The sequence below is a fragment of the Nomascus leucogenys genome, chromosome 16, assembly GCF_006542625.1.
Source record: "Nomascus leucogenys isolate Asia chromosome 16, Asia_NLE_v1, whole genome shotgun sequence".
Lineage (NCBI taxonomy): Eukaryota > Metazoa > Chordata > Mammalia > Primates > Hylobatidae > Nomascus > Nomascus leucogenys.
Window position 1 is genome coordinate 51686049 of NC_044396.1, and position 21212 is coordinate 51707260.

Below are 21212 nucleotides of genomic sequence, written 5' to 3' on the forward strand. Positions count from 1 at the left end.
GTGCTTCCAATTTTATTTTATACATAACCTTTTGGAATATTAAGTGTTGTATAATTGCCTCTAAATCCCACATTAGACTTTAAGTGTTATGAGGGCAGGGACCATCCAGGGACCTGTTATTCTTAGGGCCTATCACAATACCTAACATACAGTGCCCAATAAATAATGCAAGTCAGGTCACTGGAGGAAGGGCTGTTTTGATAGGATAATATAATTTTGACAGTCCTGACTAAGGCTATGAGTAGAGAAGAATCTGGTTGCTTTCTACCACTTACTACTTTACTAGCAGTTTTATTTTGTAACAGTATGGTTTTAAAAGAGTCATTTTCATGTAGAAAAAGAGTTATAGAAGAAGTAATGTTATATTTGGTAGAAGAAATTAGAGGACACTATATTAATAGAAATATCTTCTAGGGACAGTGACGACTAGGAGAGATGTTTTGTTTTTTTTTTTCACGGTAAGCCATAAAATCTTTGTCGCTATAAATCTTCCTATTCATTTAACTATTTCATCTTCACAACATCCTAGTTATGTTTCCTTTTTTCTTGCAAATATAGTTTATTTTGCCTTCTATCTTTATCTTTTTTCCCCTTTAATGCTAGAAACTTATCTATTTTTGGCTTTGTTGATCTCTCTTTTTTATTGTGCTCTATATCCTTCCCTCTTTCTTTTAGTTTATTCTACTTTTTATGTTCAGCTTACTGAGCCTTTTTTATTTGCTAAAACTAGTATTTTAGACAATAAATTTTCCTGTAAGTGCCACTTGAACTACATCCTACAATGTTTAATGCATAACATCTGCTTTTAAGTATTAACTTTTATTATGATTTTTTTGACAGTGGATGACTCATTTAGAAGTGTGTTTTAAAATTTCTAAACATAGGCAGTTTTGTGAATTCTCTTCTTTAATAAAATATCTAACGGAATTGTATTGTGCTCAGAGGATACAGTCTATATGATGCTAATTCACTGAAATGTACTGAGGCTAGCTTTATGGCCTAGCAAGTGGTCGGATTTTATAAATGTTCCTGTGTGCTTGAAAGAAATATGTATTGTCCCATTGTCAGATACTATGTTCTGTAAATGTTCACCTCATCACACATATTATGTTTTTCAATTTTTCTGTATTTTTTTTCTTACCTGCTTAGAGGGTTAAAGTTATCCACCATGGAGGACAGATTTGTCAGTTTCTCCTTGTAGAGCTATCAGTGTTTCTTTTACATGTTTTGAGGCTCTTTTTACAAATAAATTTAGAATTGTCTTAACCTCCAAATGTACTGAATTTTTTGTTTTCAGGCAGTAACTATTTTTAAATAGAGTTAAAGTCTATGTTGTATAATATAATGTAAATATAATTACTTAAGTTTTTTTGTCAAATGTTTGCTTAGTATATATTTTTGCATATGTTGACTCTGTGCCCTAAAGTTTTAGGTGTGTCTCATAAAAAACAGAATATTAACTGATTTATTAAATGCAATCTGACAGTTTTTATCTTTTAATGGGAGAGTTTAAATTATTTATATTTGTGCTGATTATTATGTTTGGACTTTTATTTGTATCTTCTTCTTATGTGCTTTCTACTTGCCCAACTTTGGTTTTTCATTTCTGACATTCTAATTTTTATTTATTTGGAAGTTATATGTTCCATATCTGTTATTTTAGTGGCTACTCTAGCTATGTTAACATGTGTACTTAACAGAAGTCTGAAGTTAATATCTTTTTCTTCTTCTTCAACAATACAAGAAACTTAGAACATTTTATCTCAAATTATCTGGTCCCCTTATTTATATATTATTATCCAGTGTCTTATTTTTGGCCTGTTTTCTCATCACAATTTAGACATCATTATTATTAATTTAAACATAATATATGTTTAGACTTACTCATATATTTACCAATGTCTTCCTTATGATTATTTCTTGGGATGCTTCGGGCTGCCTGGATTTAGGGCTTGGCATTTTTCAATAATTGTGGAATCGTTGTAAGATATTATCTCTTCAAATATTGCCTCCTCGTTCTGTGTATTACCTCCCTCAAGCTTTAATTAAGCATTTTTTAGATTTTCTCTCTCTATTCTCAATGAATCTTAACCTTCTTTCATTTATAGTATTTCCTTGTCTCTTTGGATTACATTCTGGATTTCATTGGATCTTTCTTTTAATTCACTATCACTTTAGCTGGGCTTCATCTGCTTGAGTTTTATTTTTTTTTCTCATTTGTAGTTCTACATGGTTCTTTTTAAAGTCTTGTTCCCTGCTCATATTTTGAAGATGCTTTTTTACTTTTTAAATAATTATTTTATATTTTATGTTTGCTAGTCTGTCCATTGCTTCTGCTGTTGTGTGAATTGTGAATTTTGTCTGTGAGTGTCTAATTTCACTTGGAACCTGATCTGTGGAAGTTCTTTGAGTTGAAATTGATTTCATCCCAAGAGATTGTGCTTTTACTTTTGCCTTTACATGTCATCTGGCAGCACTGTCTACCTGGAGCAAGACTGCCAGACTGAATTTTTGTTCATACCATATTTGAGACTCAAACTTCCAAGTCCTGGCTCACGATTGCAAAATCTTAGAACATTGTTTTTTGATTTGGGTTTTGTGGGTTGGTTGGTTTTTTTTTTCCTCTTTACCCATTAGTAAGGTAAAGACAGGTAAGCTGATAAATTACCTTGTCCATTTCTACATGAGCATGAGGATAACTGTTGCTTTAAAAAATATATTTTGAAATATAGATTCATAAAGAATTATAAAAAATATTTGGAGAAGTCCTGTGTGCACTTCACCCAGTTTCCCTCAATGGAAACGTCTTGTATAACTATAGTACAATATCAAGACCAGGAAGTTGACATCAGTACAATCAATACACAGTTGTATTCAGATTCTGCCAGTTTTACATGCACTTGTGTTAATGTATATAGTGCTCTATGTAATTTTGTCACATGTAGATTCATGTAACCACCATCACAATCAAGATACAGAACTGTCCTATCACCACAGAGCTCCCTAGAAGGGCCATTTCTAATCCACCCTTTCACTGCTGGTGACCCTTGGTGATCTCAGCTTTATGTGAATTGTCTTCTATTAAATAGATTCATCATTTGCTTAAGCCCTGAGCTTCATCTCCTCCTGTGCAGTTAACAGAGCAGAAAATCAGTGTCTGCAGGATTTAGCAGAAAACCTTAGAGTAAAAGCCAGCTTTGGCAGGTGCTTTTTTATCATGGTTCCTGGTTTCACATTATTTGGGAGACTTTCCAGCTTCTGTTATTCTGTTATTGGTGTTGGCTCCAGGATGTGTCTGAAAAAATACTTTAAATTTGTTAAAGCAATTTGGTTATGAGAGCCAGGAGGTTCATTCAGAGTTTCTAATATGCCATATTCAGAAATAGGTGATACTAGAAATGTTAAGGAACATTTATCTTTATCGTTTTCATTGCAGTTCATTCATAGAGAAGTGGATTTTGTTTTATCTTGATACTTGTGCATCTGTGATTAGTTGGTGATTTAAATATGCTGTTCATTCAGAATCATATAAGATAATATACTTCCATAATAGTCATAAAATCTATAAGGTACTTTATGAATAGTTTTTCAATTACACATACATTTTATTTATCTTTATAATAGTCCTTATATCAAAATAGCTAAAGCACAGAGAAGTTAAATAATTTCTGCAAGCTCATGATCATTGGAAAGTCTGAGACTAAAACTCACATAAATCAACTGCTTATCCTACTTTCCCCAACTGAGATTTGGAAGGTTTTGCAATTAACTTTTAAGTTGGATTTATATACTCAAATATTATAAATTACTCTGAATTTTTTCAAATCAAATATGTCACATATATGTCAATATATCAAATATATAATTTTAAAAGCAAGCAATAAGAAAAAATATATAAATACTAATCCTAATCCCTAAAAGTTTGAAATTTGAAAATTACCATTTTTGGAAGTATCTGGCTATCACTCAAAATGGGAAGTATTTTTGTATAGGGAAGAAGAACCTGTGGGAAATCATTGACAAATGATGGCAGGAGAAACATAGCTTAATTTAACTCCAAAAAAAAAAAGGGAAATTTCAAGCCTAAAAGCAATGAAAAACTCTGATGAAACTCGGTGTTTTTGTGATTGTAATCTTGTAATTTTACAGTTTTTCCATGTGTCAAGGGAAATAGGAAAACGGTTGTTTATGTTGGGATTAGGTTGATTTGTCTTTTAATATAACACTAATTTTGTTTTCATTTTTTTTCCTTCAAAGGTATTAAAGTATTTTAGTTCACCTTAAAAATATGTTTAGGGAGTTTATTTAAAATGTAGAGAGCATTGGCTGTTTTAAAATAAGTAAAAGTAATGTTTATATGGTGAGTAAAAATCTAGGGAAATAGGTTAGGCCATCAACTGCCTCAGATATTTGCTGGCTATCAGAATTTATGTGGCCCTGATTCAAAAGTTTAGTGTTTTAAAGACTATGTGCTCTTATTGTTGTGTACAAATAGGTTCTCCACCTGAGATTTGTAAAGATTTATGTCAGTACAAATCAGTGAATTGAAACAGCATTTACCTATTGCTAGATAGTATAGATAGTTCCTGACCTCAAGAAATGTGTGGTATATTTGGGAAGACTGATAAGTCAATGTGTTATTATTATATTTACAAGCATAGAGAGACCCTAAGAACAGAGATTTGGGAAAGGGGAGTTTGGAGGAAGGGTGATCAGGAAAAGCTTCATAAAAAAAGTGATAGCTGAGCTGGGCCTTTTAAGAATTAACAGAATTACACCAATATTTAAATGAAACTAGAACATTCTTCTACAGAGAGACTCTCAAAATGCCTCTCCTTCTTACCCGCACTGTCATTCATTCCTTTTCTCTTTACCTTAAGGCAAATTGAAAGGATTAATGGCCCACTTATGAGCCCTATTTCTAATGCAGTTCTTGAGTCTGTATAAAATTTTAGTTCACCTTTCCTGTAATTTTTCTAAGTTAGAAAGGAGAAAACACAGATCCAGCTCCTACCTTAGGAATCATGAGAATTATCCTCAGTTTCTCTGGCTCCTGCTATGGCTTGTTGACCAGTGGCTATTTGTTCCCCTTTTCCCCTGTTCATAACTCCCTCTGACATCTCACTACCTGAGCCGCTTGCTTATTCCACTCAGGTCTTCTTGCTTCTCTCTTTATTTGAATCAATTAATGTCAGCCCTCACCTTGCCTGGCCCAGTCCTGAGCAGCTGGCCCAGACACCCGCTGTCTTGAGTCTGAGCAGTCATTCACTGTCCATTATCATTTAACCAGCCTCTGGGAGTGCTTGTTCTGACCTCCACACCTTCTTGTCAACCAAGGCATAAAGTGAATCAGATTTTGCCTTTTTCTGTACTTTTCACACTAGGACCCAACACTCCCCCCATCACCTCCCAATAATAAGTTTCATTAGTGTTCAACTGATGTAATTAACTTAATTGTATTTTTTCTAATGTCTGTAATTGAAGCTTTTAAAACTATTTCTACTAGTAAGGCTATTTTTATTCTCTTTGTTATTTCAACTTTTCTGCTGATAAAACTTTTATGGGGGCCATATACTATTTTTCTTTTGATCATCTACTTTAAAACTTTTCTGAACCAACAAAACTTAACATAAGAAAAAAGCCCCAAATTCAGGCAGACTTAAGTTTTCTCTGGCTCTCAAACTTTGTGCTTCCCACCCTACCTTATTGCCTTGCTATTTTACTCTAAAACCTTCATGAACATTTTTATCTATTTACTTCCTTTAATTTAGCTTTACAGATTATTTTATTTATTTACTTAGCAGTGGACCCAATAGGATCAACGTTGTGTGTTCCAACTCTATATGGGGCAGTCAACCTCACTGTTATTCTACATCAGAAACCTTGTCATTTATCAACAACTACATTTGGGTTATATAAAAAATGAAGAGCAAGGGTTGAAGGGGTGAAATAGATTAAGAAGTCTCCATTACCTTTCCTAACAAGAAATCAAAGCTCAGAGGAAAGTAGATGATTAGCAATGGAAAGGGTTTTGAGTAAAAAACGAAAAACAAACAAACAAAAAACCCGGTATTTGTGTTATAGTTTTGTCCCATACTAGTTTTGTAACTTTAGCTGTCTTTCAAACTCTGTGAATTATTTTCTCATTTGTAAAAATGGACATAAAATAGAACCTCAGAGCATCTGAAGGATTGAAATCATGTATGTGAAAGTACTTAGAAAAAGAGTAACATGCCAGGAATAACATAATAAATCATTATAGTGTAGATTAAGTGATAACTTTCTGAAACCTTTTTCATAGATGTGCCCCAGTTTATTCATCAGTAATCCAAAGGAAAAAAATGGTATTGACATTATGTTAGTGAACAAAATAAACATAGAATGGTTATTTTATCTGTTTTCTTGTTTTTATTTTTGTTTTTTTCACTGCCTTTACAGGAGAGCCTTGAACTTAGGAATTCTTCGAGATCCTGGATCAGAAATCGAAGACAGACAATACCAAATAGACCTGCAGTCCATCAATATTGGTACTGCACAGTGGGATCAACTAAAACCAGAGAAGGAAAGTGTCTCAGGAGGGGTGGTAACAGAGACAGAAAGGAATTCTCAAAATCCAGCCCTTGAGTGGAATATGGCCAGCAGGTAGGAAATGATTGAGAAACTTTCTACTCTTTCTAATACTTCATTGCCAGAACAGTTGGTGATACAATCTTTAGCATGTCCAACCAACCTAAGTATTTTGGTATTGCTTCTGCTTTTCATTATAAACATAAAAAATATTTTGTAATTGTAGCTGATGATTTGGCATGGAAACCTGCTAGTCCTACCAGTGTTACACTGAAATTATTACAAATTTAGGATTATGTTAGCGTAGAAAAAAAAGCTTACTATTTGTTGAAAGAATCTGCTTCAGGCTAAAGGATACACATTTTCTCTTAAAATCTGTTGTATTTGGGGTCAATTGTTTGATGTTTAGCCTCTCCTTTTTGCTTATAATAACAAGAAAAAATTAATGAATACTCTGCAAAGTTATGTTTAAGTTAGAGTGTGGGGAAAAACAAGAGTTTCTGGCTGTAGGGTTTTTTCCATCCACTTTAACTAAAAGCAACTATGTTCATAGATTTTTGTTAATATTTTTTATTTCAATAGTTTTTTGGGTACAGGTAGTTTTGGGTTACATGGATAAGTTATTTAGGGGTGATTTCCGGGATTTTGGTACACCCATCACCGAACAGTATACACCGAGCCTAATATGTAGTCTTTTATCCCTCACTCCCCTTCCTCACCACCCCCACCCCCGAGTCCCCAAAGTCCATTATATCATTCTTATGACTTTGCATTCTCATAGCTTAGCTCCCACTTATAAGTGAGAATATATGATACTTGGTTTTCCATTCCTGAGTTACTTCCCTTAGAATAACGGCCACCAGTTCCATCCAAGTTGCTGCAAAAGACATTATTTCATTCTTTTTTATGGCTGAGTAGTAGACCATGGTGTATATATAACACATTTTCTTTATCCACTCATTGGTTGACGGGCACTTCGATTGTTTACACTTCTTTACAATTGCGAATTGTGCTGCTATAAACATGTGGGTGCATGTGTCTTTTTCATATAATGACTTATTTTCCTTTGAAAAGATACCTAGTGGTGAGACTGCTGGATTGAATGGCAGTTCTACTTTTAGTTCTTTAAGAAATCTCATAGAGAACATTTTTAAAGGAAGTAGTCCTGAATGTGTACTCTTAACGATTTATAGAGAGTCACTGCCACCTTTCCCAGGCTACTTGTGGTTCTCATCGGAGAAATAGGTAGAATCATTTGCTAGAAAGGCGGTATTAGGCATTAAAGCTACGTACCTTTATATTGTAAAACTAGAGGTCTGTATGATTTTAAGAAAGTATTAATTATTTTTCTTCTGCTTTTCTTTTTATAAAATAGAATCAGTAATACCTGTTGCTTGTAACATACCATGGTTTATTGATTGAATTTCTTGAAAACATCTTCTGAAGACTTTATTGTATGCCTTTTGCAATGCTGATTGCTTTGCTTCTGCCCTTTACTACCAAAACTACATTTGTCCATGTCTTGGCAATAATAATAGCAGCAACATTAATAATGGATTATGCAACACTTATCACTTTACCCAATTTATTTAACTTAATTTTCACAATAATGCTACCAGGTAAGAACTGTTATTTTCCCTAATTATACATGAAGAAACTAAGGCCTACAAAGATAAATAATGTATCAAAAACCAAACAGTAAGATATAGTCTGTACTCCTTAGGTCTTTATATGTGATCTTCTGTGTACCTGTAACTGTCCTAACCCACCCTCTTCACTTGCCTAGCTCCTATCATTTAGCAAGCCTCAGAGCAGACATCATGTTTTCTTCTTCTTCTTATTCTTATTATTATACTTTAAGTTCTAGGGTACATGTGCACAGCGTGCAGGTTTCTTACATATGAATACATGTGCCATATTGGTGTGCTGCACCCATTAACTCATCATTTACATTAGGTATTTCTCCTAATGCTATCCCTCCCCCCTCGCCCCACCCCACAACAGGCCCTGGTATGTGATGCGTCCCACCCTGTGTCCATGTGTTCTCATTGTTCAGTTCCCACCTATGAGTGAGAACATGCAGTGTTTGGTTTTCTGTCCTTGTGATAGTTTGCTCAGAATGATGGTTTCCAGCTTCATCCACGTCCCTACAAAGGACATGAACTCATCATTTTTTATGGCTGCATAGTATTCCATGGTGTATATGTGCCACATTTTCTTAATCCAGTCTATCATTGATGGACATTTGAGCTGGTTCCAAGTCTTTGCTATTGTGAATAGTGCCACAATAAACATACGTGTGCATGTGTCTTTATAGCAGCATGATTTATAATCCTTTGGGTATATCCCCAGTAATGGGATGGCTGGGTCAAATGGTATTTCTAGTTCTAGATACTTGAGGAATTGCCACACTGTCTTCCACAATGGTTGAACTAGTTTACAGTCCCACCAAAAATATAAAAGTGTTCCTATTTCTCCACATCCTCTCCAGCACCTGTTGTTTCCTGACTTTTTAATGATCACCATTCTAACTGGTGTGAGATGGTATCTCATTGAGGTTTTGATTTGCATTTCTCTGATGGCCAGTGATGAGCATTTTTTCATGTGTCTTTTGGCTGCATAAATGTCTTCTTTTGAAAAGTGTCTGTTCATATCCTTTGCCCACTTTTTGATGGAGTTATTTGATTTTTTCTTGTAAATTTGTTTAAGTTCATTGTAGATTCTGGATATTAGCCCTTTGTCAGATAGATAGATTGCAAAAATGTTCTCCCATTCTGTAGGTTGCCTGTTCACTCTGATAGTAGTTTCTTTTGCTGTGCAGAAGCTCTTTAGTTTAATTAGATTCCATTTGTCTATTTTGGCTTTTGTTGGCATTGCTTTTGGTATTTTAGTCATGAAGTGCTTGCCCATGCCTATGTCCTGAATGGTATTGCCTAGGTTTTCTTCTAGGGTTTTTATGGTTTTAGGTCTAACATTTAAGTCTTTAATCCATCTTGAGTTAATTTTTGTATAAGGTGTAAGGAAGGCATTGAGTTTCAGCTTTCTACATATGGCTAGCCAAAACCTTAAAGTAGTTTTTTCCAATTCTGTGAAGAAAGTCATTGGTAGCTTGATGGGGATGACATTGAATCTATAAATTACCTTGGGCAATATGGCCATTTTCATAATATTGATTCTTCCTATCTGTGAGCATGGAATGTTCTTCCATTTCTTTGTGTCCTCTTTTCTTTCGTTGAGCAGTGGTTTGTAGTTCCCCTTGAATAGGTCCTTCGCATCCCTTTTAAGTTGGATTCCTAGGTATTTTATTCTCTTTGAAGCAATTGTGAATGGGAGTTCACTCATGATTTGGCTCTCTGTTTGTCTGTTATTGGTGAATAGGAATGCTTGTGATTTTTACACATTGATTTTGTATCCTGAGATTTTACTGAAGTTGCTTATCAGCTTAAGGAGATTTTGGGCTGACACGATGGGGTTTTCTAAATATGCAATCATGGTAGACATGTTTTCTAGGAAGCCTTCCCTGAGCCTGTCACAAGACCAAGTTAAGTCACATTTGTGTGTGCTCCTATTACATCACTTAACATATTTTATTCTAATTACTTATATAACTACCTCTGGGTCCTGAGGACAGAGATCATCGCCATCATGTTCATTGACTTATCCCTAGAACATAGAACTGCTGTATATAAAATGTATTATTGTAGTCTTTCATTGACAAGTGATTGAATGTGCCCCTGAGAAGGGGTGTAAATTTGGGTAAAGAAGCACACATAGCCAGCCAGGGTAAATTTCAGAGAGGAATGCAATAATGGAGTCATCAGCATGCAACTTGCATGGCAGCTGGGAAGTGAATATTTTCATCATAAAGGAGGATCTTGGTGGCACACCACAGCATCAACTACACTAATCATAACCTCTAAATATTACATGGTAGCAGCCAGCTTCAAGTCTTCCTATTCATTATCTTTACACAATTTTCAGATTTAGGAGGTGCCAGCTTATAAAAGTCACAGGTTATTGTGTCTTAAAAATCACAAATTCTGTCATAACAAAGAACATGAGCCTTATTTTTCTAGGAAATTTTATGGCCACCTAGCCTTAGTTGTATCTCTCCTATTTGTTTTTTAATTCATTTAACTTATGGTTCGTGTATGTGTGTATGTGTTTTAATAATTTATGGAGATAGATTCACATAACATAAAATTAATCATTTAAGGTGAACATTTAGTGGCATTTAGTACGTTTACAATATTGAGCAACTACCACCTCTGTCTAGTTCTAAAACATTTTCTTCACCCCAAAGTAAAATCCCTTGCCTGGTAGGCAGTTTGTCTCTATCTTTCTCCCTCCTTCCAGTTCCTAGCAACCACCAATCTGCCTCTAAATTCACCAATCTGGATTTATCCTGTCTGTATGAATTTATGTATTCTGGACATTTTATATAAATAGAATCATATGATATGTGATCTTTTGTATCTGGCCTCTTTCACTTAGCATACTGTTTTGTGTATTCATCTAAATTGTAGCATATATCAGTACTTCATTCTTTTTATAGCCGAATAATATTCTACTGTGTGTATGTAAGTGATCCATGATTTATAATGGGTCAGCTTAAGATTTGTCAACTTTATGATGATGCAAAAATAATAATGCATTCAGTAGAAACTGTACTTTGCATACCTGTACAGCCATTCTGGTTTTCACTTTCAGTACAGTATTCAATAATGAGTTGAGAATCATCTGTACACTACAATTTGTCTATCCATTTATCCATTGATGGACATTTGAGCTGTTTCCTTTTTGGCTACTGTGAATAATGTTGCTATGGATATTGCTGTACAAGTACCTGTTTGAGTACCTGTTTTCACATATTTGGCTATACACTTAGGAGTAGAATTACACGGTCATATGGCAATTTTATGTTCAGCTTTTTGAGAAACTGCCAAACTCTTTTCAACCAGAAAATGGCTGAACCAGTTTGTATTCCCACCAGCAATGTTTGAGGGTGTTCGTTTCTCCGCTTTCTTACTAATACTTACTTTTCTTTCTTTCTTTTGTTTTGTTTGTTTGATTTTTGGTAAGCTAACACATCATCCTACTGGGTGTGAGGTGGTACATCGTTGCGGTTTTCACTTACATCTCTGTAATGATTAATGACCTTGAGCAGATTTTTGTGTGCTTGTTGGCTGTTTGTGTATTTTCTTTGGAGAAAAGCTTATTTGTCTGTTGCCCCCCCACTCCCACCCCACGCTTTTTTGAGACAGAGTCTTGCTCTGTCACCCAGGTTGGAGTGCGGTGGCATGATCTCAGCCCACTGTAACCTCTGCCTCCTGGGTTCAACCGATTTTCCTGCCTCATCCTCCCAAGTACCTGGGATAACAGACACCTGCCACTGTGCCCTGCTAATTTTTGTATTTTTAGTAGAGATGGAGTTTCACCAGCTTGGCCAGTCTGGCCTCAAACTTCTAACCTCAAGTGATCCACCAGCCTTAGCCTCCCAAAGTTCTGGGATTACCAGTGTGAGCCACCGCACCTGGCCTTTTGGCTACTTTTTAATTGAGTTGTTTGACTTCTTGTTGATGAGTTGTAAGAGTTCTTTATTTATTCTAGATGCTATACCCTTATCAGATATATGATTTAGAAAAATTTTTTTATAATGGATTGTTTATGGTGTGAGGTAAAGTTCCAATTTCATTTTTTAACATATGGGTTTCCTGTTGTCCTGTCATCACTTACTAAAGATACTAGTCTTTCCCCATTGAATGATCCTGTCACCCTCATCAAAAATTGACAAAGACTTTTGATGGCTGTGTGTGGTCAAAAATTAACAGACTTTTGATGGCTCATGCTTGTAATCCTATCACTTTGAGAGGCCAAAGCGGGAGGATCGCTTGAAGCCAGGAGTTTAAGATCAGCCTAGGCAACATAGTGAGACCTTGTCTCAACAACAACAACAAAATTTTTTTAATTAGCAGGGCATGGTGGCGTGCACCTATGGTCCTAGCTTCTCTTGAGGCTGAAGCAGGAGGATCAGTTAAGCCCAGGAGTTCAAGGCTGCATTGAGCTATGATCATGTCACTTCACCTCCATCCTCGTCAAAAGAGCAAAACCCTATCTCAAATAAATAAATGAGTAATAAAAAATAAAGACTTTTGAATGTCTAGTGTATGCCACCAAAGGTCTTTTACACTGGAGAAACAAAATGAAATAATTTCTAATATTATTCTAATATATGTCCTCTAAGAAGTTCAGCATCCAATCAAAGAAACAGACTTGCTATTTAACTATTAGAGTTCAGTGTGAAGAATGCTATGATAGACAAATATAGCATAGTTAGGCTTACAGAAGAAACACATCCAAATCAAGATAAATATATTCCATATACATAGGAGATCTTAGGCACAGGCAATAAGCAAAAAGATAAATTAATGCAAAGTTGACATAGGTACAAAATAGTCAATCATTCATTTCTCTTTTTAAAAGAAAAAAAGAGAAATGAATGACTGACTCTGTGGGTAGGGTTTCAGAGAAGGTTTCACAGAGTGCATGGCTTCTGAACTTGTTTCCACAGAGTATGGGTGCCTGCAGAGTAGAGGGAGCATTCTGAAGAAGGAAGCAGTAGATCCAGAGGCTAGAAGTATGAAAGTGTGGCATGTTTCACCCGGCACATAATGTCATGCTTGGCACATAACAGATACCAAATAAAGGCTAAGTTAATTAATGACAGAGTGATGATTAAATAGAGCCAACTAATCAAGAGACTGAATGTGAATGTTTATGAGAGATATTCATTCGAATAACAGAAAATTTTAGATCTGTTGTAGCTTAGTTCTGATGATTAATCTTGACAGACATATAAATAGGACCTTAATATAATTCTGTTTCTGAACAGGTAATGTAGATGAAATTCAAAAGATACAGTGAGAAATAATGTGTTTACTTCCCTGACCAATATTAAACGGCAACCTTTATAATGATTTTCATTCATTCCTCTGGGTATATTACTCAAATTTTGTCTTTGATTGTGATGTGCTTCTATGTGTATGTTGTGGGGAGTGGGGAGTAGGGAAGTTAAGTGTAGAGAATCATCAGATTTTAAAACTTGAAGATCTTCTGTTCCTAAAACCTTGATTTTTTTTTCATCCAAAGGAATATATCATGGTTTAATTAAGGCAGCAGAACCAATAGAGTATTATGGAGTAAGAGATTCATTTTAGGCATAAAATCTTACCCAGTTGTAGAAAAAGCTGAGAAGTAAGGGTCCAGAAGAGGGAGTTGAAGGATCAAAGTCACAACCAACCCTCCTGAAGCACTTGACATGGTTAAAAACTTTGGAGCTTTCAAGGGAACCTGGGAAACATCCAGCAGCACATCCAACTGGTGGACTGAAACCACCAGAAGGCTGGTAGACATTAATGGGAGGCTGTGGCCTCTGCATCTGGGGTAAGGCCGGGGGGCTGGAGTTGCTGTGTTCAGCAGGGCCAAGAGTCAGGAAGAAGAAGTGGTCACATACAGGAAAAGTGAGAACAAGCTAGAATCTGCCAGCACCTTTCCATTGGTCTTTCACTGCATTGAAAACATGAAGACTTGCAAAGAATATTGGCTATTATTTCCCTCCATCTTCCAAATCTTGTTAAGGTTCCTCTTTTACAAAACTCTAAACTCTGAATTATTCTTAGGAAGTTGTTATAAAACAAAAACTACAGTAAACTAAATTTGAAGTGGTTCTTTGGCTTGCCAAGTGTCACAAAAAATAGAGCTATGTGTAGAACCTTGGTTTCCTTCCTCTTAATAGTCAACTACTTTTCTTCTGCTCAAGGCTCAGACCTCGTAGGCTTGTGCTAAAGTCCACTGTTAGCTAATCACTTTCTTTTTCTTTTTCTCTTAGCAACCATTTTTGCTACATCTGGGTTTATTTTATAATCTGAGGAAATGTACTGATGTCTGCTATGTGCAGTTTGCACATTCAAGTGACTTGCTGCTTTATATGGCTACTAGTGCTTTAGGGGAAGGTGGAAAGTTTATCTTATGATTACCTGAAAGTACCACTAAGTCTTAATTCTCCAAGTTAATATTGATATAATTTTCTCATGTATAATATTTAAAGATATAATTCTAATAGACTTTGCAAAAGTACACTTAAAAGTAAATAATTTTGTTTTTATCACAATAATTTTATTTGTTCCTATCTCTGACTTGATTTTGTTAGCTAATTTATCTTTTAAACTTCATTGTCAGAGAAATAGTTACAGCATATTTGTTTGTTAAAATATTTTTATATACACATAACAAATTACATGTAATAACTCTGTGGGCTTTTTTTTACACATACAAAATTTTAAAAATTGTTGTTACTATGTTTGCTTAGCAAGCTGACTTTGAATCTGACATGACATATTACTAAAATTCATCAGTCTTATACTTCTCAGGATTGGTAACATTGAATATGGGGAACTATGGCTATGTGTAGGCATTAAAATCCCTAAACCATGTATTTCTAGCTTTATTTCTGAGAGATTACGACTATTCTCTGTGTCCTTAGATCTCTTTTATTTTTATTTTTTAGACTATTCCCCAAATGCTCACACCGCACAGGAACCCCAGCATAGTTTGATTAGTGATTAATCAAACATAAGATTTTTTCCAGAATTGCACCTGGAATTGTAGATAGGAATATGGAAGGAAAGAAGTTTTCTTTGTTTTAAATTTTCAACCTGAAAAACATCACTTTTATCTTACAAATTTGTGAGGATGTCAAGCTAAGACCTAAGCAAAATTACAGAAGTTAGTCTAATTCTCATACTTTGTAGGTTAATGCCTAGATTGACCTAAACCTACTTGAATGATATGATTTTATAATTTCCTTAAACCTTACCATGCCTTTACATGAAAAATGTGAATTTTTCTTCCTGCCTAAAAAGTTCCTGGAAAGTGAGTGGTAAGGCGAAAGGATTCATGATACAATAGGAGTGAGCAGTTGGTTTTTCTTGCTTAGCAGCCAGCAGATATCTTCTTCCTTACATGTTGGCTGAGAGTGTCCTGTGGCAATATAAAAAGATGGTGTAGATATAACAGGATAGAGATCCTGTCTTGCCTGGTCTTACTCTTCTTTATATCTTAGTGTAGTTACTGACTGATATAGTAGGCACTAAAAAATAAGAAAATGTTTAAATTGTATATAATCATCATGGTAGCATACGATAAAATTTTAAAATCTTCTATATTTTCAATTACTTTACAGTTATCTTACAGCTAAGATGGATAGATAGATAAAGCCTTGATTCATTGAAACCCAACTGACCAAGTCCCTAAATAGCCAGTTTCCCTCCTACGGTGTTTTCTTCTTTTTTTTTTTTTTTTTTTTTTTTTTTTTTTTTTTTTTTGAGATGGAGTCTCACTCTGTCACCCAGGCTGGAGTGCAGTGGTGCAGTCTCGGCTCACTGCAATCTCCGCCTCCTGGGTTCAAGCAATTCTCCTGCCTCTCAGCCTCCTGAGTAGCTGGAATTACAGGCATATGCTGCCATGCCCAGCTGATTTTTGTATTTTTAGTAGAGACGGGGTTTCACCATGTTGGCCAGGCTGGTCTTGAACTCCTGACCTCAGGTGATCCACCAGCCCTGGCATCCCAAAGTAGCGAGAAGCTACTGTGCCCAGCGTGAGCCACTGTGCCCAGCCATGGTGTTTTCTTTTTAAGAGAAGGGGCCAAACAGGATTATATCAAGAATGTATTTTAAAAGCATATGTACAACGTGTAACTTTTATACATTACCCTGTATAATTCTGTGAGCACTGTAACTGGTACAACAGAACATACTATTGAAGGTTACTGGTTTATTTATGAATGACAGGGTCTCACTGTGTCACTTATAGTTCACTATGTCGTGATCATAGTTCACTGCAACCTCCAACTCCTGGGCTCTAACGATCCTCCTGCCTCATCCTCTCAAAGCGCTGGATTATAGGCGTGAGCCACTGTACCCAGCCATATTATTGAAGCTTTAAAAATGAAATTTTGAAAATCTCCTGACCTTCTCTCCCTTAGTATATTCCTATCTAAATCCTCAACACACAGTTTCTAATGTTCTCTTCTCTGAGAAACTTTCAGCAATACCTCTAGTCGCTCCCTCTTCCATGAAGTTTTTTTTTAAGCTTTTCCTTTGAAAAGGTCTAACAAGTAAAATAAGATGACCAGGAGTTCCAGGTTATAGATATAAACAACTGAAATCAGAGCTATTATCCATTGGACATCTCAGTAAAATTGAATTAAGTTAATATTTTAATTTAGTATGCTCATAAAACTGTCTTCTAGATATTGTAATAAATAGATGTAGCACTTGTGATCTCCATTACAAATATATTAACCTTCGTTTTGTTCTTTTGTTTTGGCAGGAAAGTTTTTGTTGGTGTTTTTTTTTTCAAGAATGAGAATATTTTATTTTAACATTATTTAATTTTGCCGAACTAAATTTATACTGATACTTTCTTTAAATGTACCTTAAAAATCATTTCAAGCTGTAGTTCTTGTAGCATTGTGCACAATATGCTTTATATGTCTTTATAGATTAATTCTTTGTGTATGTTCAGCACCTTGAGATAAAAGATTAGGTCCCCTATTGAGTATTTCCACACCTCTCTGTACTTTCCTTATTATTATACTATCATACCTTATGATTACTTTGTTTAGTTATCTTTCCTGCTAAACTGAATTCTGTGAGAAGCAGCATTATGTATCCATTTTTGCCATTGTTGTTTCAGCACCTAGCAAAGGACCTGGCACCATAGGGAGCCCTCAGTCCATGTTTCTCAATTTCAGAGTGATAAATGCTATGAAAATAATATAACTGGGTAATATAATAAGAGTAATTGGGAAATTTCCTTAGATTGGAGCTCAGGGAAGGCCCCTTCTAATATCTGAATGACAAAAATGAGCTATCCATTCAAATACACCTGGAGTGTTTCTGCTGAGAGTGTTTTAGGAAGAGCAAAGACACTTGAGTAGGAACAAGTTGAGCATGTTTAAGGGATCATGCCTGGCTGGGAGGAAAGAAGTAATAGCAGAGGAGTTTTAGGGAGAAAAGGGCTAAATAATGAATGGTTTTGTAAGTCAAAGGGAGTTTGAATTTTATTTTAATTGCATTTGAAAGTCATTGGATAATGCTCCTGTTGAAAAAAAGCCTCTAAATGGATATATACCGATAACTATTATTATTATTTTTTTTTTTTTTGAGACGGAGTCTTGCTCTGTCACCCAGGCTGGAGTGCCGTGGTGCAATCTCGGCTCACTGCAGCCTCTGCCTCCCAGGTTCAAGCAATTCTCTTGCCTCAGCCTCTGAAGTAGCTGGGACTACAGGCCCATGCCACCACGCCTGGCTAACTTCTGTATTTTTTGTAAAGATGGGGTTTTACCATGTTGGCTAGACTGATCTTGAACTCCAGGCCTCAGGCAATCCACCCACTTTGGCCTCCCAAAATGCTAGTATTACAGGTGTGAGTCACCATGCCTGGCCAACTACTTCATTTTTTAAGTTCCTATAGGACTTAAATTATTTGTCTTTATGCCTCCCGTTAATATAAACAGAAGAATATCTAGGAATAAGTTTATGTAACACATAGTTTTCCAGGTAGCAGATTGTTTATAATAAATGTTTGTGAATATTACTGTTTTCATATTTAGGAATAACTACTGTAAGAGATGGTCTCAGGTGATTACCACAAGTTTTTTTTTTTTTTTTTTTTTTTGAGATGGAGTCTCGCTCTGTCGCCCAGGCTGGAGTGCAGTGGCTCAATCTCGGCTCACTGCAAGCTCTGTCTCCTGGGTTCACGCCATTCTCCTGCCCCAGCCTCCTGAGTAGCTGGGACTACAGGTGCCCGCCACCACACCCGGCTAATTTTTTTGTTGTTGTTGTATTTTTAGTAGAGATGGGATCTCACCATGTTAGCCAGGATGGTCTCAATCTCCTGACCTCGTGATCCGCCTGCCTCGGCCTCCCAAAGTGCTGGGATTACAAGCGTGAGCCACCGCGCCTGGCCGATTACCACAAGTTTTAAGTATCTTCTGCTCTAGTATCTTCCATCTAAAGTTCGGCCATAATGACATACTAAGAAAATCTTTGTGTTGCATAAGAATTGCTCTGTGCACCAGCCTAGGCAGCATGGCAAAACCCTGTCTCTACAAAAAATACAAAGATTAGCCGGGTGTGCAGTCCACACACTTATAGCCCTAACTACTTAGGAGGCTGAGGTACTGGGATGACTTGAGCCCAGGAGGCAGAGGTTGCAGTGAGCCAAGATCATGCCACTCCACTCTAGCCTGGGTGACAAAGACAGAGGGAGACCCTTTCTCACACACAAAAGGGAAAAAAAAAAAAAAAAGAATTGCTCTATGCACACAGACCGTCTAGCATTTCTTACTCTGACTTTTTTGGTGGAATATTTTGGGAACCTTGGTACCACTTTTCCTACTTCTGGTCTTTCATAATATGCAGTTTTTGAAGTGTGGTTCTTAAACTCCTTTAATATTTCCCACAAAGGCATACCAAAATGTATGACAGATGGGCAGAAGAACCTTAGTGTAAATATTCTGAGTCCAAGAAAGATGACCACAGCCTTTCTGACACATATGTTTTCTTGAGTGCATGTGGCATACACCTGTGCATTCTTGCTTAGTAACAATTTCAGAGAACTATACTTTTTTTTGTTTACAATCTATACCTCCCAAAGCTTACTAGAAGAGCTTTCGCCAACTCACATGATTATTTTTCTGTTATTTGCTTAGAACCTTAAGATAGTCAATATTTTGTTATTTTCATCGAGGGTTTAATAAATTTCTATAGGCTGACTCCTCTGTATTACATGATAGGTACAGATAATTATACCATTTCTTTGTTTATATGGACAATATAGACATATATTAAACCATTGTTTTATTGGAGTATATCAGCGAATTATTGATTTTACAGCTCCTGTAACCTTATGTGCCTTGGAATGCTGTAATCTGTTTTCTCCAGCTGAATTTAATATCTTTTCATCATCGTGGGTGATGAGCAGTTTCACCAAGATATGTCTACTTGTGGATTTCCTTGTATTTGTCTGAACCAGGACACACTGTGCTTCCTGAGTCTATGAATTCTTATATTTCATCATTTCTGGGAAAATCCTCAGCCATTTTCTCTTTAGTATTTTCTCTTTTCTTTTCTTTCTGTTCTCTCATTTTGGAATTCTAGTTATATATGTTGGACTCATCTCTCCATGTCTCTTCATTTTCCTTTTAAACTTTGCATTTTAAAATTTATTTTATTACATTCTGGAATTTTCTCAAGTCTATATTCTAGTTTACCAATTATTTCTTAAGCTATATCTAAGTGCTATTTATCCCACCTATTATGTCTTTAACTTTAGTAACTGTATTTTTTATTTTTGGAAATTCTCTTTGGTTGTTTTTCAAACCTGATTTGCCCTTTTTAATAGTGCCTTGCTTTTTTTCTTATGTATTTTTATTTCTGTATGTCTTTAGTAAATTTAAACAAAATTTTTATTGTAATTTATTATCTATTATCAAAATTTTATTTTTTTTGGCTTTTGTATACTTTTATTTATTTATTTTTATTATTATTAGACTTTAAGTTTTAGGGTACATGTGCACAATGTGCAGGTTTGTTACATATGTATCCATGTGCCATGTTGGTGTGCTGCACCCATTAACTCATCATTTAGCATTAGGTATATCATCAGAGGGAACAGGCAACCCACAAAATGGGAGAAAATTTTCACAACCTACTCATCTGACAAAGGGCTAATCCAGAATCTACAATGAACTCAAACAAATTTGCAAGAAAAAAACAAACAACCCCATCAAAAAGTGGGCAAAGAACATGAACAGACACTTCTCAAAAGAAGACGTTTATGCAGCCAAAAAACACATGAAAAAATGCTCATTATCGCTGGCCATCAGAGAAATGCAAATCAAAACTGCAGTGAGATACCATCTCACACCAGTTAGAATGGCGATCATTAAAAAGTCAGGAAACAACAGGTGCTGGAGAGGATGTGGAGAAATAGGAACACTTTTACACTGTTGGTGGGACTGTAAACTAGTTCAACCATTGTGGAAGTCAGTGTGGCCATTCCTCAGGGATCTAGAACTAGAAATACCATTTGACCCAGCCATCCCATTACTGGGTATATACCCAAAGGACTATAAATAATGCTGCTATAAAGACACATGCACATGTATGTTTATTGTGGCACTAGTCACAATAGCAAAGAGTTGGAACCAACCCAAATGTCCAACAACGATAGACTGGATTAAGAAAATGTGGCACATATACACCATGGAATACTATGCAGCCATAAAAAAGGATGAGTTCATGTCCTTTGTAGGGACATGGATGAAACTGGAAACCATCATTCTCAGTAAACTATCACAAGGACAAAAAACCAAACACCGCATGTTCTCACTCATAGGTGGGAACTGAACAATGAGAACTCATGGACACAGGAAGGGGAACCTCACACTCCAGGGACTGTTGTGGGGTGGGGGAAGGGGGGAGGGACAGCATTAGGAGATATACCTATTATCAAAATTTTATTATCAAAAGTTCTTGATAATGCTTTTGAAAATGGGATCTAATTTTCCTCTTGCTAAT

At 35.7% G+C, this 21212-nt stretch overlaps 1 protein-coding gene across 2 annotated transcripts in view; it reads left to right on the forward strand.

Moving 5' to 3' along the window:
• The window catches only part of VPS13B (vacuolar protein sorting 13 homolog B), an 891476-nt gene that overhangs the window by 566291 nt on the left and 303973 nt on the right, over positions 1-21212 (forward strand). For both annotated transcript variants that reach the window (XR_004026232.1, XM_030795363.1), the window contains one exon: positions 6439-6642. Coding sequence is in view for 1 of the 2 variants with exons in the window: in XM_030795363.1 (XP_030651223.1) it covers positions 6439-6642 (204 nt within the window). In the remaining variant the exon portion in view is untranslated. The remainder of the gene's footprint in view (positions 1-6438; positions 6643-21212) is intronic.